The 27,188-nt window shown below is 28.4% G+C and overlaps 1 protein-coding gene across 12 annotated transcripts in view; it reads left to right on the top strand.

The window, feature by feature from the left end:
- The window catches only part of LOC144845192 (calcium-activated potassium channel subunit alpha-1-like), a 95,138-nt gene that overhangs the window by 62,893 nt on the left and 5,057 nt on the right, over positions 1 to 27,188 (top strand). For 4 of the 12 annotated variants that reach the window (XM_078702367.1, XM_078702363.1, XM_078702365.1 and 1 more), the window contains 13 exons: positions 2,253 to 2,321; positions 2,863 to 2,949; positions 3,891 to 3,967; positions 4,943 to 5,008; positions 8,356 to 8,430; positions 12,562 to 12,612; positions 14,162 to 14,218; positions 18,493 to 18,547; positions 20,380 to 20,445; positions 23,038 to 23,158; positions 23,610 to 23,837; positions 24,333 to 24,525; positions 26,776 to 26,889. In XM_078702367.1, the coding sequence (XP_078558493.1) occupies positions 2,253 to 2,321; positions 2,863 to 2,949; positions 3,891 to 3,967; positions 4,943 to 5,008; positions 8,356 to 8,430; positions 12,562 to 12,612; positions 14,162 to 14,218; positions 18,493 to 18,547; positions 20,380 to 20,445; positions 23,038 to 23,158; positions 23,610 to 23,837; positions 24,333 to 24,525; positions 26,776 to 26,889 (1,259 nt within the window). The remainder of the gene's footprint in view (positions 1 to 2,252; positions 2,322 to 2,862; positions 2,950 to 3,890; positions 3,968 to 4,942; positions 5,009 to 8,355; positions 8,431 to 12,561; positions 12,613 to 14,161; positions 14,219 to 18,492; positions 18,548 to 20,379; positions 20,446 to 23,037; positions 23,159 to 23,609; positions 23,838 to 24,332; positions 24,526 to 26,775; positions 26,890 to 27,188) is intronic. The other 8 variants (XM_078702369.1, XM_078702366.1, XM_078702368.1 and 5 more) reach the window with 8 other exon arrangements.

The following is a 27,188-nucleotide window of genomic DNA, read 5'->3' as shown; positions in this document are numbered from 1 at the left end:
GACTTCTGCAAATAACAATTTAAAAAGTAAAGTATCCAGATATTTCCACTTCCTTTAAGTGGCGCTTATGTTATGCAAAGACTAAGTGCTAATGTTTTGTGGTATATTTGTTTGTAATGATTGTTGTGGCGTCAACGAATGCTAAAATCCGTTTAATGGTATGGTGTATCTGTCAAAATTCTAAATTGTGTTTTTTTTAAGTTGCCATTTGTCTGAGTTGATCAATGTGTTTGATTTTTTTCGTAACATTTTGACAACTTGAAATTGTATAATTTAGTCTTGTAGTGTAGTTCAATTTATCCTCTTTACATTTTCATAATTTACATAAGAAAAAATGTTTTCCCACAAAATTTAAGTATTACTTACTTAGTCCAAGACATGCTGTAACTTATATGACTAGATTCCTCCATAATTTCCTATCTGCCATTGTGACAGCCAGTATACGTCTCTATTACATTAATGTATGTGAGTGCTGGTCTTCCTTGTTTTGCAAGCCCATGTTTTGGCTGCAACAGCAGAACATCTGGAAAAAAAAAAGAAAGAAAGAGTATTAAAGTATTAAGACCTGTTTATTTGTATAGATTCGGTTTTCATGCTGCCAGTTTCTATATATTAATAAGGTTAGGAGGCACCCTAGTCCTGATTGTTAGACTAGACTGATGCTAACTGCAGGTTCCTTAGTTCAAACTCTGGTTGGCGACGACGGCATCCCATATTTAGGTTTGAGTGCTAGCATGGGCTTCAACTTTTTCCTTGAACATCTTATTTTTATATAGAAAATATATTATTGTACAGTATTTTTACAGCGCTTCAAGACTTTTTTGGCTCTTTATAAATTCATAATATTGCAATTCAACTGAAGCTTTGACATTTATTTACAAGGACAATCTAGATTGCATAAAGATGATCATTGTATATACAGGTTATAGTCAAGGGAGGTAAAACATTGGTCAATGTATACTTATCAGATTTGTGTATATTTTATGTAAATTATTAATAATTTTAGAGAGCACAAGAACAAATTACAGGAAATAATTGTAATACATAATGTACAGTTTCCAAATCAGTTATTAAAATGTATCATGTCGAGTAAAGTGGTCAAGGTTGGTGGCGCCGTTAACAATACGCATAAAATTGATAGGTTCAAGACTATCTTTACATTCTGGTGGGAAAACAATGAATTGCAAACTTTCGGTTGGCTTATCCGAGACCGTAATCAGATATGTTTAGTTCTTCCTTTAGCAGCAATCATGGAATGTCATATCTTCCGATAAGATACTGATTTGAATTGCATGTCTTAAGTACAAGGAAGTTATATAGCCTAATGGTTCTTGTAAATGGGTTAATTTACATTTAGTTACAACAAGGTTCATTTCACTATTTAATAGTGTTAGAAACAGCCACCATATGGTAATTTACTTTCAAAAATGGCTTAGTTATCATTATTTTTTAGTCTATTATTTATTTTGTAAGTTCATCAATAGTACTGTATAATCGTATAGTGAGAGTATATGTAGGTTGTTAACTTCTAATTTATAGTTTCCTTTAAGTGCTTGATGAGAGTTATTAATTTTATGGTTGTCTCAGATCTTGAGTCATGCTTATTACATTACCACTTGTCTTTATCTGTCATTTGTACCCAAAACTTTGTACATTTGATAAACATGAGGGAACATGTACACTTAATTGGCCAATGTCCATCACCATTTAAAGATGTTCCACCACAGGTCCCAGAATAAAGGGCCTAAACATGATCAGCACATCAGATGATCAGTTACTCTTTTTTATTTCAAACTCCTCCAACAGTGAGGAACTTGCCAATTACAAGATGGATGAACTAAAAATAAAATTAAAGTCTCATTTGAGGCTATGTTTAGGGAGTAAAGTAGGAAGAGTCTGCAACCCTGATGTTAGGATTGAATCTTAGATGTTGGGAATGGAAGGCAAGCATGTTACCATCAAGCTACAATTCAACTACTAACTTTATATCAACATAAATTCTTCCTTTAAAAGAAAATAATCTTCTACTATGACCACATGATCTGCATAAAAGACTCATCTGCACAACACTTGAGAAAAAAGTATAATAAAACCTAAATTAATACATGAACTTTCCTTTGATTCACCTGCTAATGAATAGGTGGTTTGCTCATTGCAAAGTAATTTTTATTACAACTATTTTTCTTACATATTGACTTTATGATTATCATAATATCCAATTAATGTTATCTATTTTATTATTATTTTTATAGCTTATGTTTCGATAAATTAAAACTATTACTGATAGCAGTGGAGACCAATGTGGATTCAGAGACTAGCACGTAAGTTTATATTTCAGTTGCTTATTTTTTTTTTTTTTTATCGCTTTTGATCAGGCCATTTATTGTAAATAATTGATTTTTACTTAAAATTTACTGCCAAGCACATTTGTTCCAAAGTGAATGAAATTCAATTTTAATTATCAGCTTTATAGTTATATGGAAATGATGTATTGTTACCAGGAATGTTAAATTCAACTAATTTAAATAGGGAGACATTGCCATCATATGTGTACTAAGGCTGCCAAAGAGTAATCATCTTAGCTAAGGTTGCAATAGATACATCATCTACAAAGTATAAGTAGACATCATCTGTGGCTCAGATGTGGAATCATCAAATACATCACCTGTACTCTTATGCTAATGGAACATAATCTATGAGTAACTGAGGTGTATGCAACATATGTCATAGTTATAATATACATTTAAATCATCCAGAAATTAATAATTATATATTTTTTTTAAAAATTGGAAAAGAAAATCATGTTATTATATTTGTTTATAGACTTTTTAACTAATATTATTGATATTATTTGACCCATAGCATTGCAATTAATCCAGGACCGCATGTCAAGATACAAGATCAAACTTTGGGGTTCTTTATTGCTGACTCGGCACTAGAAGTCAAGAGGTCAGATCATTTTCACTCTTCCCTGCTTAGTAGTATAGTGCTTTCTTTGTTTGTTAGCATTAAGCGTCCACAATTCCTGGATTTATATAGCGCCTAATGTTGTGAAACCTCTAAGTGCTAAACATTATTACCCCAGTCATTTTCCTGATCAAACACCTATGGAAACATACTCCCATAATGCAGCTAGTAATCAGCGCAAAGTTGTGTCTTGATCTAACCGGGTTCCCAATTATACACCTGGGTGGAGAGAGGCAAACGTAAGTAAAGTATCTTGCCTAAGAATACAAGCAATGCGGCAAGAGTTGGATTCGAACCTCGATCTCACGATCAGTAGTCGAACGCCCAACACACTGCGCCACACGCCCTTACGAGTTAAGTTATCGTCCCGCAATTGTTAAGTTATCGTCCCGCAATTGTTAAGTTATCGTCCCGCAATTGTTAAGTTATCGTCCTGAATGATTTGGTGTTAACAGGTATATACTTACAGAACATGCCTATTGATTTTCAGGAAAATTTATATATCATGTCATTAAAATCTGACTTACCTGTATCTTTCTTATGAGATATTAAATAGCACGCCCTCTGTATTCTTTTAACATGGACCCAAATGTCAAGCAGTGAGCCCTCTCGGAATATAGTTTTCCCTGATATATTTTGCCAAGTACTTCACTCTGTTTCTGAGTGCTTTCATTTTCTGTGTTCGTTTCATTTTTACTTTCTTTATGTACATCAGCTAAATATGATCATCGTCATCGTCAGTGTTGTTATTATCACTATTTCTTCATCACCATTTTCATTAACATGTTTCTGACAATATTATGATATTATTTTTCAATATTGAAATCTGTACCCCCCTTTTTCTTGAATTGTAAATTAGCTTAGCTCATGGCAAATATTTTAAAATTGAAGTTTCATTGTCATTTTGTTGTTTTTTTCTTCAGAGCATTCTATTACTGTCGTTCTTGCCATGGTGATATCAGAGAGGTTGCTCAAATCAAACAATGCAGTTGTGACAATGGTAACTATAATACACTAAATATTAATATCAAAATATCCCATTACCCATCAAATGTTTCAACAAAGCTTTTTTTTTATTTGATAAAGATTATTAATTATTAAGATTAATTATTAAGATTAATTATGAATCAGTAGATTAGGTTAATATAGTAAAATTACATTTTTAACTTTAAATAATATTTAATATTTCTAGTAATTGTTTTAATATGGTTGATAATTTTTTCATCATTTATTTGGTTTTGTTAATTTTTTTTTTTCATATTTTATAATAACCACATTTGATTTTTTCCAGGCATACTGCTATTAAATATAATATGTTAATTATTCCCAAGATAGGATAGTATGAAAACGAAATCTTCTTTGTAGTTTGCAACAATTTGACATTGATTATTTTCATTTTTTTTTAAAGATGTGAAGAAAAACAAAAGCTTGTAATAATCCAACTTTAAAACATAGATATTAGATTTTTTATAAGGGCTTCTATTCTATGTAGATAATTACCTGTAGGAATTAGTGAAAGATATTTTGAACAAAATCAGATGTAGCTCATAGATATTCATAGAAATTGAAGAAAATAAAATATATGGGGTGGAAGTAGGCAGACAATTTCAATAAATTGTCTATTGCTTTACACATAGTTTCATATCAAATAATTTATACTTTATATAGTAGCAGTGTTATTATCAATATTATTATATATTGTATTTACATTATATAATTATTTAACAGTTTTAGCTAGATTTTATTTATTTTTTGTTTGCTAATAATATGTGTTATTTTTAACATTCTAACTGTTAATTTTGCTTCTATTGAATGTAAACTATATACAATTGATTTGTTTTTTTTATTGTGATAATGTCGTTTAATATTTTGTTCTTTTTCTAATATTAACGCCTCAATTGCTCTAATTTTTTACTTATTAATTTGTCTATGAGCGCACGTGTATTTCTTGTTCATCTTTCTCTCTTCACTATAGCCAACAAACGGCGACGTAATACTTATCATCGAAGAATATTCTCAAGAGCCAGCATTAGAACTCCAGGTTGTTTTATTGATAACAATATTTATAACAAAAAGCTGCATGAATATGTTAATTTTGACATGAATATGTAAATTTTGATATGAATATGTATTTTAGTGACCTACAACCAGCACGATTTCCACCCAAAACCAAATTAATATCCCAGTCTCAGATATTATATTCAATTTGCATGTGCCATATGAATGCGCCCAAAATCACCAAATAAATTTGCAAGACAATAGACTTTGAATACAATAATGTATTATGAATAATTCATGATCCTAATGAATATGAATTCAATTGTGAAGTTGTTAATAGTATCCACCAGTAACGATTGTTTTATATACCATTATGTTGAAGTTATTTGATCCAGAAACTATGTGTATCTATTTGATGTTGGGAGTCGCAATGTATTACTCCCATATTTGTTCCCGTCGTATTCCTTTGTTTTGTTGTCATCCTTATTGTTCCTTTTCCTCAGCCCCCCTACACCGCTCTTTTTCTCTTGCATTTTGACATTGGAATGTACTATTACCTGTCCAATATTGACGTATTCAAGTAGACAATATTTAGTCCTTATTGTCATTTGATAATAGTTATTCCTTATTGTCATTTGAAAATAATTATTATAAATTTAAAATTGAATCACTAGTAGTATTAACATCATGATCATCATATCTTTATTAATCTTCAAAACATTTTATCTATAATCAGATCATTATTATCAAAATCAGCATACACAATATCAACATCATTATAATGTAAATAGTATAGAACGTAGAATGATATAATAATGATATAATCATCATCAGTAGATTTATTAACAATAATTATCATCATAATTCATAATTTCATTCTAAATAAATACTTATTTTAAAAAATAATTTAAATAAAATTCTTCAACCTGAATTGAATGATGTTGAACCTCTGAAACCTGTTTCCCTTTTGCATTCTATTAAAATTATCGTTAATAATGATATATTTATATTCCAAACATACTATTTAAATTTAAAATCTATTTTTGATTCACTAAACCAAAGACAAATAAAAATATCTACAATATTTTTTTGTTAATGATGATTAAATGCATACACCAACTTTAATATAATTGAATTATATTTTAAATTTAATGCTTTTTAAAATAAATTGCTTGATTCTGCTTGGTGCGATTATAAAAACGTACTACACAGCCTTCTCTATAGCTACATCATAAACAATCCACTATAAAATATGTACTGCAACTGTATTATATTATGTAACTCCTTATTTATTTATAATTTCACCATTTTAAGGAGGATGTATTGTGGGATGTACAATCAAGTTTGTAGGTACATGCATACATTAAACCCACAATACATCATTCTGGCTACAATGATGGAATGTGCACATAATTAATATCCTATAATACATTAATAGACCAAATTTAGCACTATACACATATACATCAGTTTATAGGATAGCATTCATCCAATTCCTGTGCACATATTATAACGTACATGCACAGCGTTGACGCGAATAACCTACTATAAATCAACATGCAAATTAAAATCTAGTTATAAATACAATTTGAAATACATATAAGAGTAAAACGAGGTTCCCACTAGAGACACAACACAAGGACGTAGACGCAATGTAAGTGAGTTGACCAATGACAAGCGACAGTATGAATAATCCATCGCTTGTGATTGGTCAAATCGCTTACATTGTGCTTACGTCCATGCGTTGCGTCTCTAGTCGAAACCAAGCATAACAAAGTGATAATATTATGGTTAAGCTTATTGTAATAAACTACTACACTTTAATGATACGATTTGTTTTCAGCAGTGAAAGATGCCTGCATTCTTTTATGTTATTCATTGTATTTCTGTTCACATACTGTAGATTATTGTTGTATTTTCATCACTCACAATAATTCATTAGATTTTAGATTGCTTAGGTTCTGTAAGACTCATCGTCATTATCATCTCAGATCATCACGGTTTTGTCTTCATTTTTAGTTTTTCATTTCTTAAATCATCACCAATTTTTAGATTATTATTTTGTTCAGTTTTCTAGATTCATTGACATAATAATAGATTGAAAGATCGATAGTTCATTATTCTTGTCATAAGAACTATAAATGATCACTTGTTTCATTTATTGGATTCTTTCTATTAATATGCACATTGGTATTAATTTCAATTATGTAAATAAAAATTGAAATGTCTGTAATGAAAAGATTGATCTTTAAGCATTACCAACATGAATTTAAAAGTTTAGATTTACGATTGAATCACTGAATTGATAAATCTAAGAAAGACTACAACTTTAACTCGAACATAATGCTGTTTCAGTTGTGAAAATGGTGATTTTAATGGCAAGTCAGAAATAGACACCTTTCAAATGACATACAGCAGGATCCCTATTTAGGAGTACCCTTTTATAGGGGTAAGTGTGTACTGTGTTAAAAATACACTGCCCCCTTGGGTAAGTGTGTACTGTGTTAAAAATACACTGTCCCTTGTTCATTTTAGGTTAAATGTTCCTTTAATAGTAGTTTCTCCTGAATAAGTGTGTTCCAAAAGAGGGGTATAAGGAAAACACCTTTGCCATGTCCCTTCTATAGGAATGGTGCATTATTTAAGTGTTTTCTCCCTTGTTTTTGGGTGTCATCACTGTTTCTGACCTGCCATTAATAAGGATCTTGTTCATACCACCATGTCCCCATTTTGTATAAATTAAGAATCTCCATTCATCATAGATGAAACTTGGTTTTGGTATTTTTGTGATAAGAATAATGTTTAAAATATTTGATAATATACACTTTAATATAGGTACTAATATCATTAATATCAATAAATCGCATTAACAATATTCCACAATTGTATCTATAATATTAACATACATTTCTAGTAAAGTAAGGTTTGATGTACAACATTTGTTTCCAAAAGGAAATAGAGTATTGTTGAGAATGTCTTGATGTTTCCGTCTTTTGGAGAAATTTCAAGACATTCTCAACCATACTTTATAAACACATGGTGTACCGCAAACCTAACATTACTATTGTTAATTCATAATGCAAACTTTTAAACAACATAAATTTCATATCAATAATAAAAATATATTACAATTAATATTTTAGTAATTCTGTAAAAATTAATTATATCATTACTATTTTAGTTTTAACTGATTTCTAAAAATGAAGTCTACTGAAAGTAGTTGATAATAATGTTTTTATTTATTTTTTTATTGATCATAATTGGTCTGTTGCAAATGTTGTCATGGTTATGATAATTCTTATAATCTTTTCATTTGTAATCTTATAAATTTCTCTTCTTTTCTCTTGGTGTTTGCTTATTTTTCACTTCATTTTTTTGGTGTTTCATCAGTGAAGGGACTGAAATATACAAATCAAAGTGAGGTTGGTGAATCGATACCCTTGGAAGAAAACGGGAATTCATCTGGTGAGTGCTGCTGGACTTCTACTCATCCTCACATCATCAGAATTTATCTTTATAAACTTCCAAAAATAAGCTCTGACAACTAACAGCTAACTGTACAGTGGTATATCTAGGGGAAAGTTGTGTTGATAATTGTAGCAATGTAAACATTCAAAATTGCCTTGGTATTCCTGCAAATTCAAAATCTGCGATATCATAAAGACAAGATATTTTAAATGTTCATCTTCTCTTTCAGTCTATTCTTTCCCTTTGCTGCTCCACCCCTCTCACATCCAGACTAGATATACCACTGACTGCATGCTTCACCATCATTAGTGCATCAACATATTTATGTAAATTATTATGAATGAGATCAACTTAATATGACACCAACTGTCATTCAGTGTTTAAAATAATTTATACTTAAAATATAAAGTACACATTTTGGCGTGTATGGTTAAATTGCTAAATATTTGGATTTCTTTAAATTGGAGATATTTTATTACGAGAAAAACTCAATTTTGTAAATGTCAGTTATAGTGATTCACATTCTAAATCTTGCATAGTGTAGTACTATTAGTATATTCTAATTTTGTTTGCCCTGCCTATACATCTTCATATTTACTTTTGTTAACTCTTCAATATCATGTTTAATGAATTTAAACTTGAAAAAGAAAATTTCCAGATCACATAATGCAATTAAACATGTACTATGGATTTAAACTATTATTACTACTACTAAAAAACATAGGCCTATATTTAAAAATTTTATTCTCAAAATTTCTAACATTTCTTTAAATCTGGCATTTCAAAATCTATATTAGTGGCAAAGATAATACATCTAGAATAGTAAACATATAATATTGGTAAATTAACATAACTTAATATACTGTAGCTTAAAATGCTTGTTGATTTGATTAGTACAATATCTACAATAGTGTAAAGATGTAGTTTTATAGTAAATAAATATGTTTATTTTATAGAAAACATTTCATCTTTTTTAACGTCATTAAAAAATTCAAAACAAGTATAAATTGAACACTCCTTAACAACTTTATAATAATTTACTTGCTGACATAGTGAATTTCCAGCCTCAATTATTTTTATTTAAACTGTCAGGAAAAATTTGAAATTGCCGTAAATAAGATGGCAATAAGAGTATGTTGAAATGTCTAGCAAATTGTTAATAATGACTTCTTACAAATTATCCTGAGTTGAAGTCAATTTAGTTCTCTCATTCATTCCAAATGTATAAAGTGTTACTCTAATTGCATAAACTAAAAGTCATGTTTTGTATAAGAAACACTTACTTGGATAAACAATTATTTCTCAAGAAAAGAAAAAACACCCCTTGAATTTAAAATGAAATCAACTTTAATTAGTATATTCATAGATATATTATATCTATGGTATTTCATTATAACAAGCATTTAGGTCGAAATGGTTTGACCGTATTTTGGGTAATAAAGAATTCTTCTTTCAACAGTTTTTTTTTTCTTGAGATAATATTTGATTTATTCAAATAAATCATATATTATCAAAACAAGCACTTAAGTTTTAAGCAGAAATCATTACCATACTTAATATAGTAATCATCCTTGCACCTGGAGGTTATACCTCACAGCATGATATTAGTTATTCATCCATCTATGTTTCTTCATTTTATTTATCTATCTACCCTGACATGAAAGACACCCCATCTGTCTCAGGCATATCGCTGCGTATGTATCAAATTTAGAAGATTTTTTATTTCGTTATTTAAAGTCTTGAATGAGTTTGTTGAAGTTTTTTTTAGTTGTCAGCATCCTGAACTCCAGATCATTTTTGTATCATGTGGTATTGGTCGCCATACCAGAAATTATGCAATTATTTTGGCATTAAAAACATCCCGTTCTTTTGTTTTGCTTTAAAATGTAAAAAATATAGACCATTTTTGTTGAACTTAAAATAAATCTGTAACAATGAAAAAAAAAAAATTATTATAATTTATTATTATACCAATTATTTTTTTCTGTTTGAATACGAAACCAAATTTGTAAAAAAAACGATAACAAAAATAGATTTAATATTTTTTTACTTTTTTTCTGTAACCTTTAACATTGATAGATGATGATATTTTCAGTCAATAAAATGGTCTATTAAGACATGATTCCATGCTTTACAAAACATTGCTGCTAATTTGTTTTCACACGCATTATTTTTTAAAGAATTAAAAATTATTTTTATTTAACATATATGCATTATCAATCTGTAGTGGGTTTATAAGTTATGATATTAATAGTTGCTTTCATTGCAGATTATTCTGTTTGTTTCCAAACCTGTGTCTTCCCATGCTCTCCGGTTTATGCTCTTCCCATCACATGCGCTTTTGCCTATCACATGACATTTTATATTTGTAGCATCGTTAATATTCATATTTATTCATAATTATTATGTTTTATTTACAGTGATTTACTTATTTCATCTACAGGATTATGTTATTCATTATGTGACATGCACTGCCATTTTCTATTTTGCATATTCACTATTATCATCATGAATATTTAGTACTATTATTATGAATATTCATTTATGTTAAGGAAATCATTCATGTATGTTACTTTGTATGTATATATTTGTTTGAATATGATATGTATATATTAGGAATATTTACATTTATTATCTATATTAATTATGTTATGAATGTAAATTATATAATGAGTTTTCATATTTATGAATTTTATTCAATGTGAATATTTAGTCATGGATATGTTTGTAAAGTTATATTTATTCATTTAAAATTATTATAATTTATTCCATCTTGTATTCTTTTACAGGTTTTATTATTATTTGTTGTTTCTTTTGTGATTTTTGTTTTATTTTAATGTCAATACGTTTGTTTTTTAATCCTATGAGTTTCTTTGTGGTGAATATTTAATTACAATAAATTGTTATCTGTTCCAATAATGTGTAAAGGAGCACCAGAAGTTGCTAATAACTGTTCTATATTTTAGCATTATTTTTTAAAGTTTTTTTTTCATTAATATCTAGTGTTAGAAAAGTATATGGTTTATTTTTCAGAGGTCATAGGTGAATTAGATATAAATAAATACATTTGTATACTGTTTTATTTTTTTAAACAGTATTTCTAAATTTCTAACTATTATCTGAACACACATACACAACAATTTTTTTTCATAACCACCTGTATGTATATTATGTATGTATAATTTATGTTACTTTATTCAAGTAGGTGTGGTTGTTTATTTATTTTTTTAATAAATCAGATAAAAAGTGTTAAATAACTAATAAAGCAATTATAAGAATTATTTTCCAAATTTTTTAAACATTTTTTATTTAAAAATTATTTACCGGTATGAGTTTTCTAACAACTTATTTTTAAAACATGGATGTTTTTATAGTTATTCTTACCTATCAATTTATTTCTTTTCATAATGATCAGAGAATGAATGCATTTTTGGCTTAAACTTTGACCTTTAGTAATGTCCTAATTTTGTATGCAGAACTTTACTTTCCATGTCAACTTATCGACATCTTTCACATTTCAAAATATCTCAGCAACTTGGCATCAACTTACATGTAAATTAAAGAGCTTGCCAATATCCAAACGCTAAAAAACCTACCGTTACAGCTCTTACATAAATAAAAGATACCGAAGAGCAAACCGTTTTTCACAGTTGTCCGCAATAAAGACATAAGAGTACAAGAAGCTTACATAATGGCTAAAACTTATTTCAAATGCTTTTAGTTTTATTACACCTCTTAGATCGGATTGTTATAAAATGTCGCAAGAAACCCTTTACTATCGGTATTTTTTTTTTCAATTACCATTTCTAAATTTATCAGAAACATACATACTGTATACCAACGCTTTAAAAAAAAAAATTTAAACTAAATAAAGCATCAGGTTTATTTGTAATTTATTGTTAGAGATAAGAAATAAGAAGGTATATGATTTTTTGGTTTTATTTCATTTTTTTTTTTTATTAATGATTTATTTATTCAGTTATTTTACCGTCCTTATTATCGTTAAGCTCAAATTAATTTCGTAAATAATTCTTTCAAAGGTGTTAAAAACATTTTGTTTTCTTTTTTCACATGTATTTCATTTAAAAGTATATTTTACTTTATATTGTATTTATCAATTTTATTTAGGTTCTTGTTCAGTTTACACATGTAACCTTCGACAGTCTGGGGTCACTATTGGTAGGTCAGGGGTCACCATTGATACCAGCTCACTAGAATTCTTGATAAATATGTTGCATTTTAATTAACTGTGTACCTTATAGAAACTTAACTAGTAACCCTGTAGGTCGCTAATCCTATAATTAATTTGCATGTGTTGCATTAATTTAATGCATATTCATGTATGTAATTTGCATATTCATAGCTTTTATTAAATTGCAAATCTACATTTAACATGGTTAGAATGTATTCACATTAAAATAATAAAATTCGTCAAAATTAATATGTTCCAAATACTATAATAATACTTTAAAGTGATAATTTATATTAATGAAATCATCAAACAAAAAATATGCTGGTACTGGTAACTATTAAATGTAAAATTAATTACAAAAATAATAAGTCTTCATTTTAAAAACATAGTTTTGCAGCATAAATAAATAATTAAATTTGTACTATGTTGTGCGGGCACAGATAAAATCATTGTTTTTTTAATACTGTATTTGCTATTAATATTAATTTCTCAAAAAGAAATTTTAATTTTCATATAAGCAACCTCTCAAGATTTAACTTAGTAATTGAATAGATTTAGAGATATACCATTATTCACGTTTTTATTCTGTATTTTGTGAACTATAAATGGTATAAAAATCACATCAATTCTATGCAAATTTTGCAATAAATGATTGTGAAAAGTACATGTTTTAGTGCATGTAAATATATGTATAGGTAGTTGATGATACAGCGTCAAATTGAATGATGATTTTGTAGAATTTATAGATAATATTTTCTCCATGTTGATCACCCCCTTTAAGCCTCACATCAAACAATGTGTTTGAGGCAATTTATGCTATGCCTAAAAATAGTAATTACAGTTTTTATGTGAATGTTAGATGTGTTAGCATGTATGTTAGTAGGTCTAATATTATTAGGGATCATATTAAGATTGTTTAGTTTAGTATTTATTTTATATATTATATTTTAAATTACAAACGCAAACATATTTTCACTCTTTTGTGTATTTAGAACCTAATATATACCAGATCGATTATCCCATTATATTATAGATATTGTTGAGAAGTCCTTATTTTATATGCTCAAATTGTAACATCAATTAAGAATAGAAATTATGATTTGAAAAAGGTTTGTCAGGATTTTGTAAAAAACATCAAAATGTATATTTAGTTTTTACAATTTTAAATTGATAAACTCACATCCTATTTTATGTTTGAATAATGCATGGTATACCCGTTATTATTGATTATTATTGAGGTAAAACTATATATCTAAAAGGAAAATCAACTTAATTAATTATGTTCTACCTGAAAGCCTAGCTTAATATATATACTAATTTCTTTCCAAGAATAAGAAAGGCCAATAACAAGGCTAATAATTGTATAAAAGCTTTGAAGACTCACCTACCTAACTACACCTACACAGCCTTAACAGGCACACACAATCCTAGTACCACAAATCCTTCACAACACCCCCTAATACACTAAGGTATTGCTTGTTATTTATACTACTATGTTTACTAATGCTTGATTTTTGCCCACTTTGCCTTCCATAGTCTTGCATGAGACAGGGCCATACGACAGCCGTATGGGAAGACGAAAAAATCGGCGAGGTAACATTTTTTAAGTGACTGCTGTGATCTAATTGGCCTAACATGGATGTCTTTTTATTTCTTTATACTAACATGGCTGTTATTTTTCTATTCTCCCTTTTTGATGAGTAAATTTATGTTCACACAGACAATGAACAGAAATTTCAAGTCAGATTTTTAAAGAAAAAGATAATATGTTAAAATCAGGCACAGTCACAATATTAAAGGCATATCTTCCATAGCTGATATGTATGTTTTTTTTTATTGAATTTATTTTAATTTTATTGAAATAAATACTATAAAATACAAGAAATGCTTTTAATAACTATTTTTATTTTTTATTTTAACTATTCTTTAGTTGTTAATAAGTGTATGGAAACTTTTGTCTTTAGAAATTGATACAAATGCAAATTACTTGAAAATTATAAAACCAAAAATCATTTTTAGTTTACGGAATCACTTTGATTAAAACTGTAAATCATGAGGCTGTGTGAACATATTATAAGTAGTTTTTATCATCCTTGTAGTGTAATAAATGTCTATATATATATATATAATGTGTCTACATACACATGCATACTAAAAACCATGGTGTAGTCATATCTCAATGCGTCATCTAATTTCATGCACATTTTTTTCCCTCTTTTTTTTTTGTGTGTGTGCACCTTTTCCCAGTCACTTCAGGTTAAATCGCTAACTTCATCGGTCATTTTATTCCTAACAAAAATAAATACATTTTTAAAAAATCATAAAAATATTGAATATCATTTTCATTTTTTTTCATCTATTTGTAAATATGATGTCGGTTTTTACTAACATTTTTTGTTATATATAAGTGGATTTTAGGGGCAATAAATTTACCATAATTCTCAGTTCAAAATCATCAAGATCATTTGTTTCGGTTTGACGGCCTTTCCTTGAGTCATTTTACCATAGTCATCCTAAATTGAGGTTCTTTTTTATCATTATCATGGTAATTGTTTATTATTTTATTTTGAAATATTATCGTTATGGTTTAATGTCTTTTATACAAACATTAGACATCATTGGTAAAACTATAACTTTGATGGAATTCAGTGATTCACTCAGGCACCTTAACTTGAATCATTAACTTTAGGCCTCTCATCCATGGTGTTTTTGACATGTTCATTTGTAGAAAGTAACATATACTGTATATACAATCATAGAGACATTATAATATTTCTATGATACAATACATCAGTTTGTTGTTCTCTAAACATAAATTATTAATAGTTCTTTATCCTGTGTGATAGTTCTTGGGTCTTGTGAAAAAATTAGATGACAGAATTTAAAAGTGCTAGGATTTTCTAGAAATTTTATAAATGTATTTAGTGGCTTCGTAATTTGTCATGGACCTTATTATATTTTTTCAATAATATAATTGTCTTTCAAAAAAATAAAATGGATACTGTAAATAAACATTTTATATAATAATTGAATATTAGGAATGAAAGAGTGTCTACCGGCATATCTAGTATTCTATAATCTATTGCTTTAGTACCAATATATTATATTAATATATTTTATAGGAAAAACAAGTTTATTTTTGTACTGTAATTAGATTATTTTTTGACAATTGTTATGCAAGATACATTTTATAAACTATACTTTTAACAATGTTGCTTTTCAACAAATAGGGTTCTTTTAAAAACTATTATAAAAATATATTTACTTTTATAAACTTTTAATTTATACAATTATATAACTGACACATTGTAAAAGCAGTGCTCATTTTCTTCTTTTTAAAACGAAAGTTAAATTAATAACCATATAACTATATAACAGATTATAAATTATTTTCTTGATCTCAAAATCTTGTTAATCAAAGTAAATCTGGTAGGATTCAAACTTTCGACCTCTCGCTTACAGACCAAGTAGCATACAAACTCCTTTGTTGTTGCATCTTTATCATGTGGCTTCTTTTCTTTAGCTTCGCCACAAAAAGCTGTAGAAAAAAATGATCGTTTATATAAACAAAATGGTCGCAGTCACGCCTCTGCCGGGAAAAGATATAGGTACGGAGTACTGTCACATATTCCAATGGATGTGAGCTTTTCGGCAGCATCAGGCAAGTCCAGACTATTGACAAAATGGTTTTACTTCATTGCTTGCTGCGGTGCATGCTGGTCAGGTGGTCAGCGGTGAATAAAATGGTGCACTATTATCAATCATATTGGCATGTATGAATTGTTTGTCCTTAAAATTTAAGAACATCAAAATTTGTATTTGATAATTCTGTTTTAATCTACTTTACCATAACAACTTTTATTTTGTACAGTACACTAATTTTAAGATCAGCAAAAGTTTTTAAAATTGATTTTATGGAAACAATAACATTGTTGCTTGTTTGTAATACTGGTATCATGATTTTGAGTCCATCCTGGAAACATTGTTTCTCTCATTGTCTTCCATCATTTGAATGGGACAAGCTTTGTCACTTTTTGGTATTTTTCTGTTAAGTTAAGAATAGCACATTGGCGCATGCAACAATCTTGGAATATGGTTTCAGTTTTTTATCAGAATATTTTTAATTATCATGCACTTAACATACATAACAGATAAAGTTTTTTTTGTTTAATTCTGTATTAATCGATTATTAATTAATTAAATCTAAATAAATATATCAATTGATCACTACCAAATAAAAAAATGAATGAAAATGATATGAAACTCAGTCCAAGTCAGAGGTCTGTTTTGAATATCATTCATCATAAGGTTGGACATCATTGTTGTTTGTATTTTTTACTGCATGATGTTATATTTTAAATATCTTCAAGATGAAGTTTAATTTGATTGTTGATTGAAATTTCAATCCAAACACCTTGTTCTTTTGGGGAAAAGACCATGAAGAGTAGAATAATTATTTACACCGCAAACTCACTTTTTATAACCTATTTATTATGAATACTTTTTAAATAATTGATAATTTCATTGCTATCACCCAATCACAAAGCTATATTTTTCACTTTTAAAAAGTAAAATAAGTAGATTTCAACCCTTTTTATGTATGAATATGATTGCCCGAAGGTCTATCCTTAGAAATTTTACCTATACTAGAAATTAAAAACCGTTTGTATTTAATTCCTTTTAAAAATATTGTTGTTTTATGTGCGTATTTTAAAAATAAATTACATAATATTCTTGTTTGTGTTCTCTTTAATTAAATGTATTTATATAGTACTACCGTGTTTATGTGTTCATGTAAATTAAGATGTGTTATATACCGGTAGAAATTAGATAAATTGTTTATTTATATTTTCTTCAGAAATGTTGTTATGATTGTTTGAGCAGGTTTTATGTGGTATTTGCACGGTATTATCGGGCAGCACGCAGAATCATTGATGCTCGTTTTTCCCACAAATTAACCCCAAGCCGTTTAGGCTCTATTTATAAATTCTATTTAGACGTGATTTTTTTTTCAGAATAAAAACTAACAAGTTAGTTTTCTTTCAGATTTTTCATGGCATGTTGGTTGGTACATCACCAGGTTTTTTCTGTGCAGAGTTCAAATCTGTACCTTGTATTGTTAGATAGTTTTCAATTATATGCACACTAAGCTATGTAGCATGCATCATCTTAATATCACATTTTATTTGTAAAAATGCATGGTACTAGTAAGATGTCACCATTCCTCTATTTTATGGATTCTGATCCAAATCCTATTTTTGTTAAATATACTTTTTTTCAGAGCCATGTTGTAAGTGGTGGTTTGAAGAAAATGAATATTTTATATTGTAATTTTTATTGATATTTTACTTATCAAAATGATTTGTCTCTGTTACAAAGTAATTACTTTTATATATTATATTGTATTATTTATATTTTCAGTATTTTAAAACAATTTTACATTATATAATTTAATCTATAATAAATCCAAAGGCAAATTACTGAAAAAATTTACAATGATATGGATGTTAGTGACTGGATCTCAATGGAGATCAAAATAAAATAGGCAAAAACTTAAATCTAAGAAGTAAAAGCCATAGGAAAACTAAATAAAATTATATTGATCTGTTTGGAATAAATAATTAATTTCATGGAGATACAAAGTGATTTGTTTTTACTTTTTTTTATTACAATACAAAATTTAACACCAACATTTTGCATATAAGTAAATGCAGATTTTCATCCTTATATAAAAAGTATCTGTGTCCACCATTTAATTGTTCAGTGTGATTATTTTTTTTTTAATATTTCATATTGGATTTAAAATTAATGTTTACAATTTTGATTTAGTTTATTTTCATTATACAATTGTCTTCCTGTACTTACAGGTACATTGACCTTTCCCGACCTCAAGACTAACGGCATGTCCCAACATCAATCAAGGTGAGAATTAATGACAAATTAAACAATTTTTCAGGAATATAATAACTGACCCTACTCCAACATTTGGTTTAATTTGTATGGAAAATGGTCTACAGTATATGGGTATACCGACCCTACTGTAGTCATACTGTCTGTGTGTAGCCCATTCGTAAACCTGAATCCTATTTTCAGGGATCCTTGTGCTCAAGTCAGCACAATATGTTAATCATATTGGTAATTTTTTATATTATTAGTTTAATATGTTTTTTATAAGTTCAGTAATTGTGTCATTTTGAAAACATGTTTTTAGATTGTATTAGTCTGCCCAATACAAATATTTCTAAGAGTATTTTCATTCAGTCCAAAATCAATTCACAGAGCAAAGAATATAGTCCTACATAGAATTATAATGTGGCCATACACTTGTTTATGTATTATTTCTAGTGTGTAAATTTGTTAATTTGATATTTGAAGATTTGGTTTTGAATATATTATTTTTTAGAAAAAGGATAAACCGTAACCGTTGTGGTTTCTCCTTAAGGGGAGGAGTTTTACGCCCCAAAAATTACAGTATTGATAAAAGGTTTGACGGAAAAAAGGAAACTAAAATCATAATATTATGTACAAAGCACTGTTAATTTCAAAGGTGAATGGGAAATAACCATCAAAACAAAAGCTTGTGTAACACCATGTAAATAGTCAACAAAAGTTTAAAAATGTAAAAAAACAAGAATTTGGGACGATAAAGCTGTAATTGCACTCTGTATTTTTTTTAATAAAACTTACTGACCAAATAGTATGTTTTTGCAATAAACTACTTTTCGAACAGCATACAGATTAAGGTTTAAGTCTTATTTTACGCCTTGTTGACTTAGAATATACATGTGTGCGTGTTACTGCAATTATTTTGATATGCAATCACCATGCAAAACCTAAATGCTCATACATCACATTGGGCTTTCAAAGCCTTTATAACTGATATCGTATAAGTAGGTCAAAATTGCACTAATTACTACCTTCCAATATCAATCTCTGTCATGTAATTGATGTCCTATATTATTTTTTAAGATTTAAAGTATGTGTATATAAACACATTATTTTAATGGAAAGCGATAATGGTGAAATAATATAATAATGTGTGAAGATGAGAGAATCTGGGAGTGAATGGTATGTCATGTGCATATTAAGCAAAAGTGTCCGAGGTTAAGTCAATTGGACCGATTTTCAATTTCTCATATCTTTCTTCTTTATACTGTTTAAACTATCAGTATTTGAAAATCTAATAAGTAAATAGAATAGAAATGTTTATTATGAAAATATATTTTGCAAATAAATGTAAAGGTTTGTGGTTACACGCAATTGGTTTTTCAAAGAAAAATATGCAAGCAATAATGCTATTGCTTTTTATTACTGGCTACTAACCAAATGGATTTGATCAATGTGTTGGTTATATTTTCCACGGTTGATTGGTACTAATAATAATTATAAATAATAAAACTGTACCCACACAGGTATTCAACCACCCTTCTGATATAATATACTGTAAGACCTTCCTATATTTAGAATAATCAACAAAGAAAGTGAACTGGACCTAATGTCAAACATTTAGTCAACTCAAAGGGAACAAGAATGACCAAATTTTATGTTAGAGGGATGTGTTTCGTTGGGAGTTGGGGGCCACTCAAAAGAGCTTCATTTGAGTTCCTGTAGCAATACCTTTTTAAAGCATAGAGTTTATGTTTAGTTTTTGTTTATTGTTTATATGGCACTGTTACACTGAATTGAATAATTGTAATAACTTGGCACTAACTTCTTATTTTAAACCCATTACCCATGATGCTTTGATACTACAGAACCGTGTCCAGGAGGCCTCAAGTGGGTGTTGTCAAATCAAATTACTATTCTAAAAAAAGAAGACGGTGGGTTGAAGATTAGTGTGCAGTGGACTAATTTCTCACAATAATTTTAATCTTATACCATGTGATACTTCTAATATAATCCTAATCTTATATCATGTGATACATTTAATCTTAATCTTATATATCATGTGATACTTCTAATCTTAATCTTATACCATGTGATACTTCTAATCTTAATATTCTTATCTTATACCATGTAATACTTCTAATCTTACATTGAGTACTTCATACTATTATATACTATATCTTATGTGTCTATAATTCTTATTTTCTTACTTTCTTAAAATAATAAAGATTCAAGTTTCAATCTAAAAGTGGATGACCAATTTAATTAGATTATAATTTAATCCAACTGGAAAGAGCCACATGAATATTGTGTGATATCATGTGCCATCCTGCCTATGTTTTAGGCTTAACAACTTGAATTAGGATGATCTTAATTCACAGACTGATTCATTTTCAATCTATTAGATTGAAATGTAATCCTCATTTGCATTGAAATTTGTTTTCTTTTGAAACAGTCCACATGAATATTGTGTGATATCATTGGCCATCCTGCCCGTGTTTTAGGCTTAACAACTTGAATTATGATCCTAATTCAAAGACTGATTCATTTTCAATCTATTAGATTGAAATTTAATCCTCATTTGCATTGAAATTTGTTTTCTTTTTAAACATGGTGTCTCTTCTATGTTAGGTGTGATTGCACGTTTCCTAATAGCCCATATATAATCTTATTTTCTTTTTTAAAGATACACAATATTGGATGTTGTGATATCAACGTGTTTTGATAAATGTTATAGTAAACAATCTGCCATTCTATTACTCAAAGGACAAAGTTGATCAATTGATATTTGATGCTATAGTAGTACTTCTTAGTTGAGTTAAAAAGAAATCCACAAGACAAAGATTTAATTTATTTCTGATAATTTCTAACTTTTAAATGCTTTTCCATATATATTTTAGCCTGCTGTATGTATGATATGTAGTCATAAATTAATGTTTTTATCTTCCACATAATGACAAAAATATTCGATAATAGAAATATTTTTTCAATAAAATTATTGTCCCACTTTAAAATAGTCTCATCCACCACATTGTTAGTAATAAATTCATACTGGTACACTGTTTCAAGTAATCTATTTTCCATTATACTATCTTTAATTAAAATTTAATCTTTTTAAATCTTACAAAATTATTTAAATGTTTGCAGCATGTATAATTCAATTTTTATCTTTCATTCATTTGACATGAATCTTTGAATAAATAGCGCAATAATGTATCAGTAATAAGTAATCTTTATGTAATTACTTTTCCCGACTTAAACATTCAAAATACGAAAAAGAAGATATCAAATATAGAGTTAATAAAGAGTTAAAATTATTCTATATTATAGTAATAATTAATTATTCTGGTTAATTTAATTTTAATAGTTATGTTTTGCTATTGAATAGTTCAAGCAAGTTTTAAAAGTAATGTTTTGTGTTTGGCAGTAAGGTAGTGCACAGAATTCTGGGAAGTGTGGCGTTAGTTTTGTAATATATAGGTTTTGTGAGAACATCATCATCTTAAACGCTAATCGCCATTAGACAATGCGCGTCTCACTTGTGTTCGCCACTCTGGACGTTTTTGAGCAAGAATGTCTATAGGTCTGCATGTGAAAAGTTCTGTTCACTTTTTGATCTTTGCCATCCATGTTGTTTTCGGTCTTCCTTTCAAAAAAAAAAAATGTTTGTTTTTAGTACTTGAGCTATAGTATAATGTTTGAAGATTAACAAAAATTAAAAGTTAACTAAATTAAACAATTTATAAGAGCTATTGCTTTTAAAAATGATTTAATATACAGATTTTGGTTTAGTTTTTATATGCTAGTATAATGTTTTAGATGCGTTAAATGTTTGATTTATAAGATGATGATTTAGATTACCATGTATAATATAGCATACACTGCTGTGGTCTTATTAGATGCTAAAATAGTATTATTGTTGGTTGGTGTTATTAATTGTTGCATTTCTCCTTTTGATTGATAACTAAACAAACATTCATTTGCTGGAAAGCAAATGCTTTTAGTATGGTTGGTAATATATGGTAAAATAATGTACAATGTCTTATGGGAACCAGCTTGCATAGATAAATGTTTATTATATCTTGGTTTCCACTGTAATTATTGTTATACATCTTCTCTTAATTATAATATATTCTGTGTAATCTTTGATTTCATCATCATTATATTTACATTTAAGAAATAATCATTATCTTCATATGAAATGGTTTATTCTTTTCTCTTATTTCAAAATTGAGCACTATTAACACAAGGTTTTATTATACACATCAGTACCAGTTTCCTTATTAATGTTGTCCTAATTTTGGATTGTTGACACTAGCATGATCCTTAATCATGTTATTATGTTAACAACATCATAACATTCCTTGTCATCATCACCATTGTCATTATAATTGTTATCTTGATTTTGTCCTAGCATCATGAACAATATTATAAAAAATGAACAACATATCAGAATCATAACAACTATTTTCAGGAATATTTTTTACTCCAGTAAAATGATCTTATTGTTTTCTTCTATCCATTAGCAATGGTTCTAGTCCCAGCAACAAGGGTCAAGATACCAATTCAGAGAGTGACGAGATTTTACTAGATACAACAGGAATGTTTCACTGGACACCAAGCAGACCGATCCACAGTACCGTTGTAGTAAGTCTCAAATTTAAAGAACACCTTTATACCCAGTATCTAATCATAGAGGTGGCTCCAGTGATCTGCAATAGTAAAATATCATGCATAAAGCATATTCTACACTAGCAAACTTATTAGTTGGCAAACTGAGTCTGGCAAGAAAAGTTTCCAAAGTTTGCCATTGTAGATAAAACTTCGGCAAACTGTAGAAAAATAGTTTCCAGAGGTTAGGTTAGGCACTGTCTTGACAAACTAGTTTGCTGATGTTTGTGAACTGAATATGGTCTCCTGTCACAGGAACTTTAGTTTTAAAGAACGTCTACAAACAAAAGTTTGGTAAAGTTTGCTTGTGTTTACTAGGATTATGAGTCCAAGAAATCACACTTTTGTGTATATTGTGATAAGTATCTGATATTAAATTATATTTTTCAACAAATTGAAATGATACTTGTTTTATTATATTTTTCAGAAACGGGAAGAAGCAGCGAAGGATCCATCTCTAAATGGACATGTTGTTGTCTGTTTGTTTGGCGATAAAGACACACCGAAAGTCGGTTTGCGAAATTTTGTAATGCCACTACGGGCCAGCAACTTTCATTACCATGAACTGAAACCAATAGTGTTCATTGGCAATCTAGAATTCATATCACATGAATGGGACATGCTTAAGAATTTCCCAAAAGTGTATATATTGAATGTACGTAAACAATTATTATACTGTATAACCCACTTCATAATTTCTTTTCATTCAAAATGATTCAATATAGGTTTATCTACTATTGGTAAGGATAATATGGTTGAGTTTAGTACAGTAATTGATCCTTGTAATAGATTTCAGAAGTGAATAAAAAAGTATGGTACAGTACAATTCAATATAGACGTTAGTTATGTTGTAATTTACCTATATTTTGACATTTAATATATTTCAAATGATGACATTTGGAATAAATAATGCCTGTATTTTTATTGCATGGAGTACGTAAATATACTTTTGTACTTGGTTTTCAAAATAATACAGTATTTATGATATTTATTACTAAAACTAAAGGTTCTATTGTAATAACAGGCAGCTTTTTCTATTAGCAGTAGTATCATTCTATTACTGAATACATAATATTGGTGGTTTCTAGGTCCAGACGATGAAAATATATCAATATATACTTTGATGAAATTATATTTCTGTTATTTGTAGGGATCACCATTGAACCGTGCTGACCTCCGTGCCGTTAATGTCCATCTCTGCGACATGTGTGTGATTTTGTCCACGAACAATTTCTCGGTAGAAGACCAATCTCTGCAGGACAAGGAGACAATTCTGGCTTCGTTGAATATCAAAGCGATGACATTTGACGACACAGTATCAATCCTACAAGACAAAACACCAGGTGAAACCTCCACTTCCCAGCCGTCAGCTCCGATTCTCCGACACATTCCTATTGCCGAGGAGGAGGAGAGTGACGATGGCGAGGGAACAGAGGACGAGACTGTTTGGCTTCGTAAATCTGAGCATGCTGCTTATCCCACTTCTGGTACCCCATATTCTCCTTTCTCTTCTATAAATAGTAACAATGATGGTGAGTGTTTAATCTCAACACCTGTCATTCTCACTTCAAACCTGGTTTCTCAAAATAAATGATTCAAATCATTTTAAAATCATTCTCTCTGTGCATTGTAATTTACTAAAGCATTAGTCTAAGGCATCCCTAAGAAATATCCATTTAACACTGTTATACTACAGGTACCCATTACTTCATTTAAAGTATGAATATAGTATAGTGTTTACACTACAGCTAAACCCAGTACTTCATTTAAAGTATGAATAATTATTAGTGTTTATAAAACTAATTAATTGCATATCATAAAGAAAAAAAATATTTTCATTATACCTTTCAAAAACATTTAGTGCAGTAATTAAAATAAACATTTTATTCCAAATAATAATCATAATACAGACGTATTACTATTACTACTAAAAATACCCATTTGGTTCATATTTAGTAATTCATTTTATTCTATCTATTTGATAAATACTAAATTTTTATAAGTAAAATATTGTAATTGTTATATCACACAAAGCAAGAAAAATTGCCCATATAATTTATAAAAAGTAATTTTTTTATTTAAATAATTTGTTTTTATTGTATTTAAATATTTCATCATGCACAAACAAATGATTATTTTACTCAAAGTACATGTCTATATTTTTAAGAGAATATATTTGAATTGTGGTAAGTTGCACATTTTGTTAACGAAAATTGTGAAATTATTTGGCGTTAAATTTGTTGCTATAAGCGGGAAACCAGGAGTGAGTCTATGTGCCATTTTCTCTTTTGACCTTTCACTTGAATTTTCTTCTTTAAACTTTGACCTCTGTTTTTACCTTTGACCTTTGTTTTCACCTTTCATCAATTGTTTTCTTCCATTACATGTTTCTGCATTTTGTCTTCACTTCACTTTATATACATTGTATGTCATAATGTTCCTTGTTGAAACATAATTTACTAATATAATGAGAATCAGATTCTGATACCAAATTAAATTTGTTTAAATGTATAAAATTTCTTTCATAATGAACATTTAAAATTTGTAAAGATGCTGGGTGTGATAATAATGATCTTACAAATATTTAGGCCTTCTGCCCCCTTCTATTCCTTATCTCAGCTTTTGATTCATTACTAGACATTTTCTGTGACATACAGTCACTAAATCAACCATTTTGGCCAGGAGACTCCCGTATTTTAGACTCATCTCCCAGCCTAATATTGTTCTAATTGTTTTCCACATTTTCTCCCGGATTACAAAGATAACTGAATTTTTTGTTGGCAATGTGAAAGTGGTATTTGTCATAACTTTTATAACCAAACTTATTGTTAACTTTTAAATTTACATTACTTACATTTTTAAATATTACCGACGAACTGTACGCTTAAATATATAAATATTTACATATAATGTTTGAAATTTACATATTAATGTCAAAATTTCATTTTTAACCTAAACCTTTATGGTTATTTTTTAAAATTCTAACATTTAAATAGGGTATGAATATATTATTTGATTTAATAACAATAATAACTTGTATTGTGAAAGTTGAAACAATACCTACAAAATAACAACCCTTCCTTTATCCTTGCTTGTTTATCAGATTGATTTGTGTTGTTTTTTATTTGACAATTTAATGTTGTGTATTTAATGGCTGTGCATGCTTTAATGTTGTATGCTTTATGTTGCTTTGATGTTTTTGCATCTTCAGCATGCTCAGAAAATACAAGCTGAATTGTCTCTCTGATTTTAATCAGTTATTTTAATAACCATAATGGTAATGGTTTTATGTACAAAACGATTTACAAACTTTATCTGATTCCGAATTTATTAATAAATATTTTCATTCGTGTTTTAAATTTTATTTATGCTAAAAGAATATTAATAGCTAATACTGTACACTCAATTTGAAGTTACCAGATATTACTATTATTATAAAACCCTTTTACAATCTGTTACAACATCAAAAACATCATTTCCATCTCAGTCCAATCATATAGACATTTACAATGTACTTTGACATCAAACAACACTGAATTATCACTTCTATTACTGTATTATATTAACAAACAATGTTGATTTGTATTTAACAGATTTCATGCCTTCCGTATTGCCACCTATCCCAAGTAGCCCACACCAGCCACAGTTTGCTCGAGAACGCTGTGGATCAATGGTTGGAGCGAATGTCCCTATGATCACAGAACTCGGTAAGTTTAGTATTTTTGGGCTTTCAAATTTCGAACAATCTTGCTTTATTTTATTCAACGATATAAGTAAATAAGAAAGTAAGAACAAAAATCATAGTCATTAGCTGCCAAGAAAGTGCAAAAAACAAAAAAACTTTTCACCAAATAGAATTTTAGAAGCCTGATTTGTACAGTAGAATTAAACTCAATTGCCTAGTAAAACACTGGGACACAAACCATACAAAACACCGGTTTTGATTTTTGGATGTTTTTTCCAAATTTTATAGGAATCCACTGTATTAGGTATACTGATAAAGAAA

This window comes from Antedon bifida, chromosome 6 (genome assembly GCF_963402885.1).
Source record: "Antedon bifida chromosome 6, ecAntBifi1.1, whole genome shotgun sequence".
In the NCBI taxonomy this organism is placed as follows: domain Eukaryota; kingdom Metazoa; phylum Echinodermata; class Crinoidea; order Comatulida; family Antedonidae; genus Antedon; species Antedon bifida.
The sequence above is the reverse complement of the archived record's forward strand: the minus strand, read 5'-3'. Positions and strand labels throughout refer to the sequence as shown.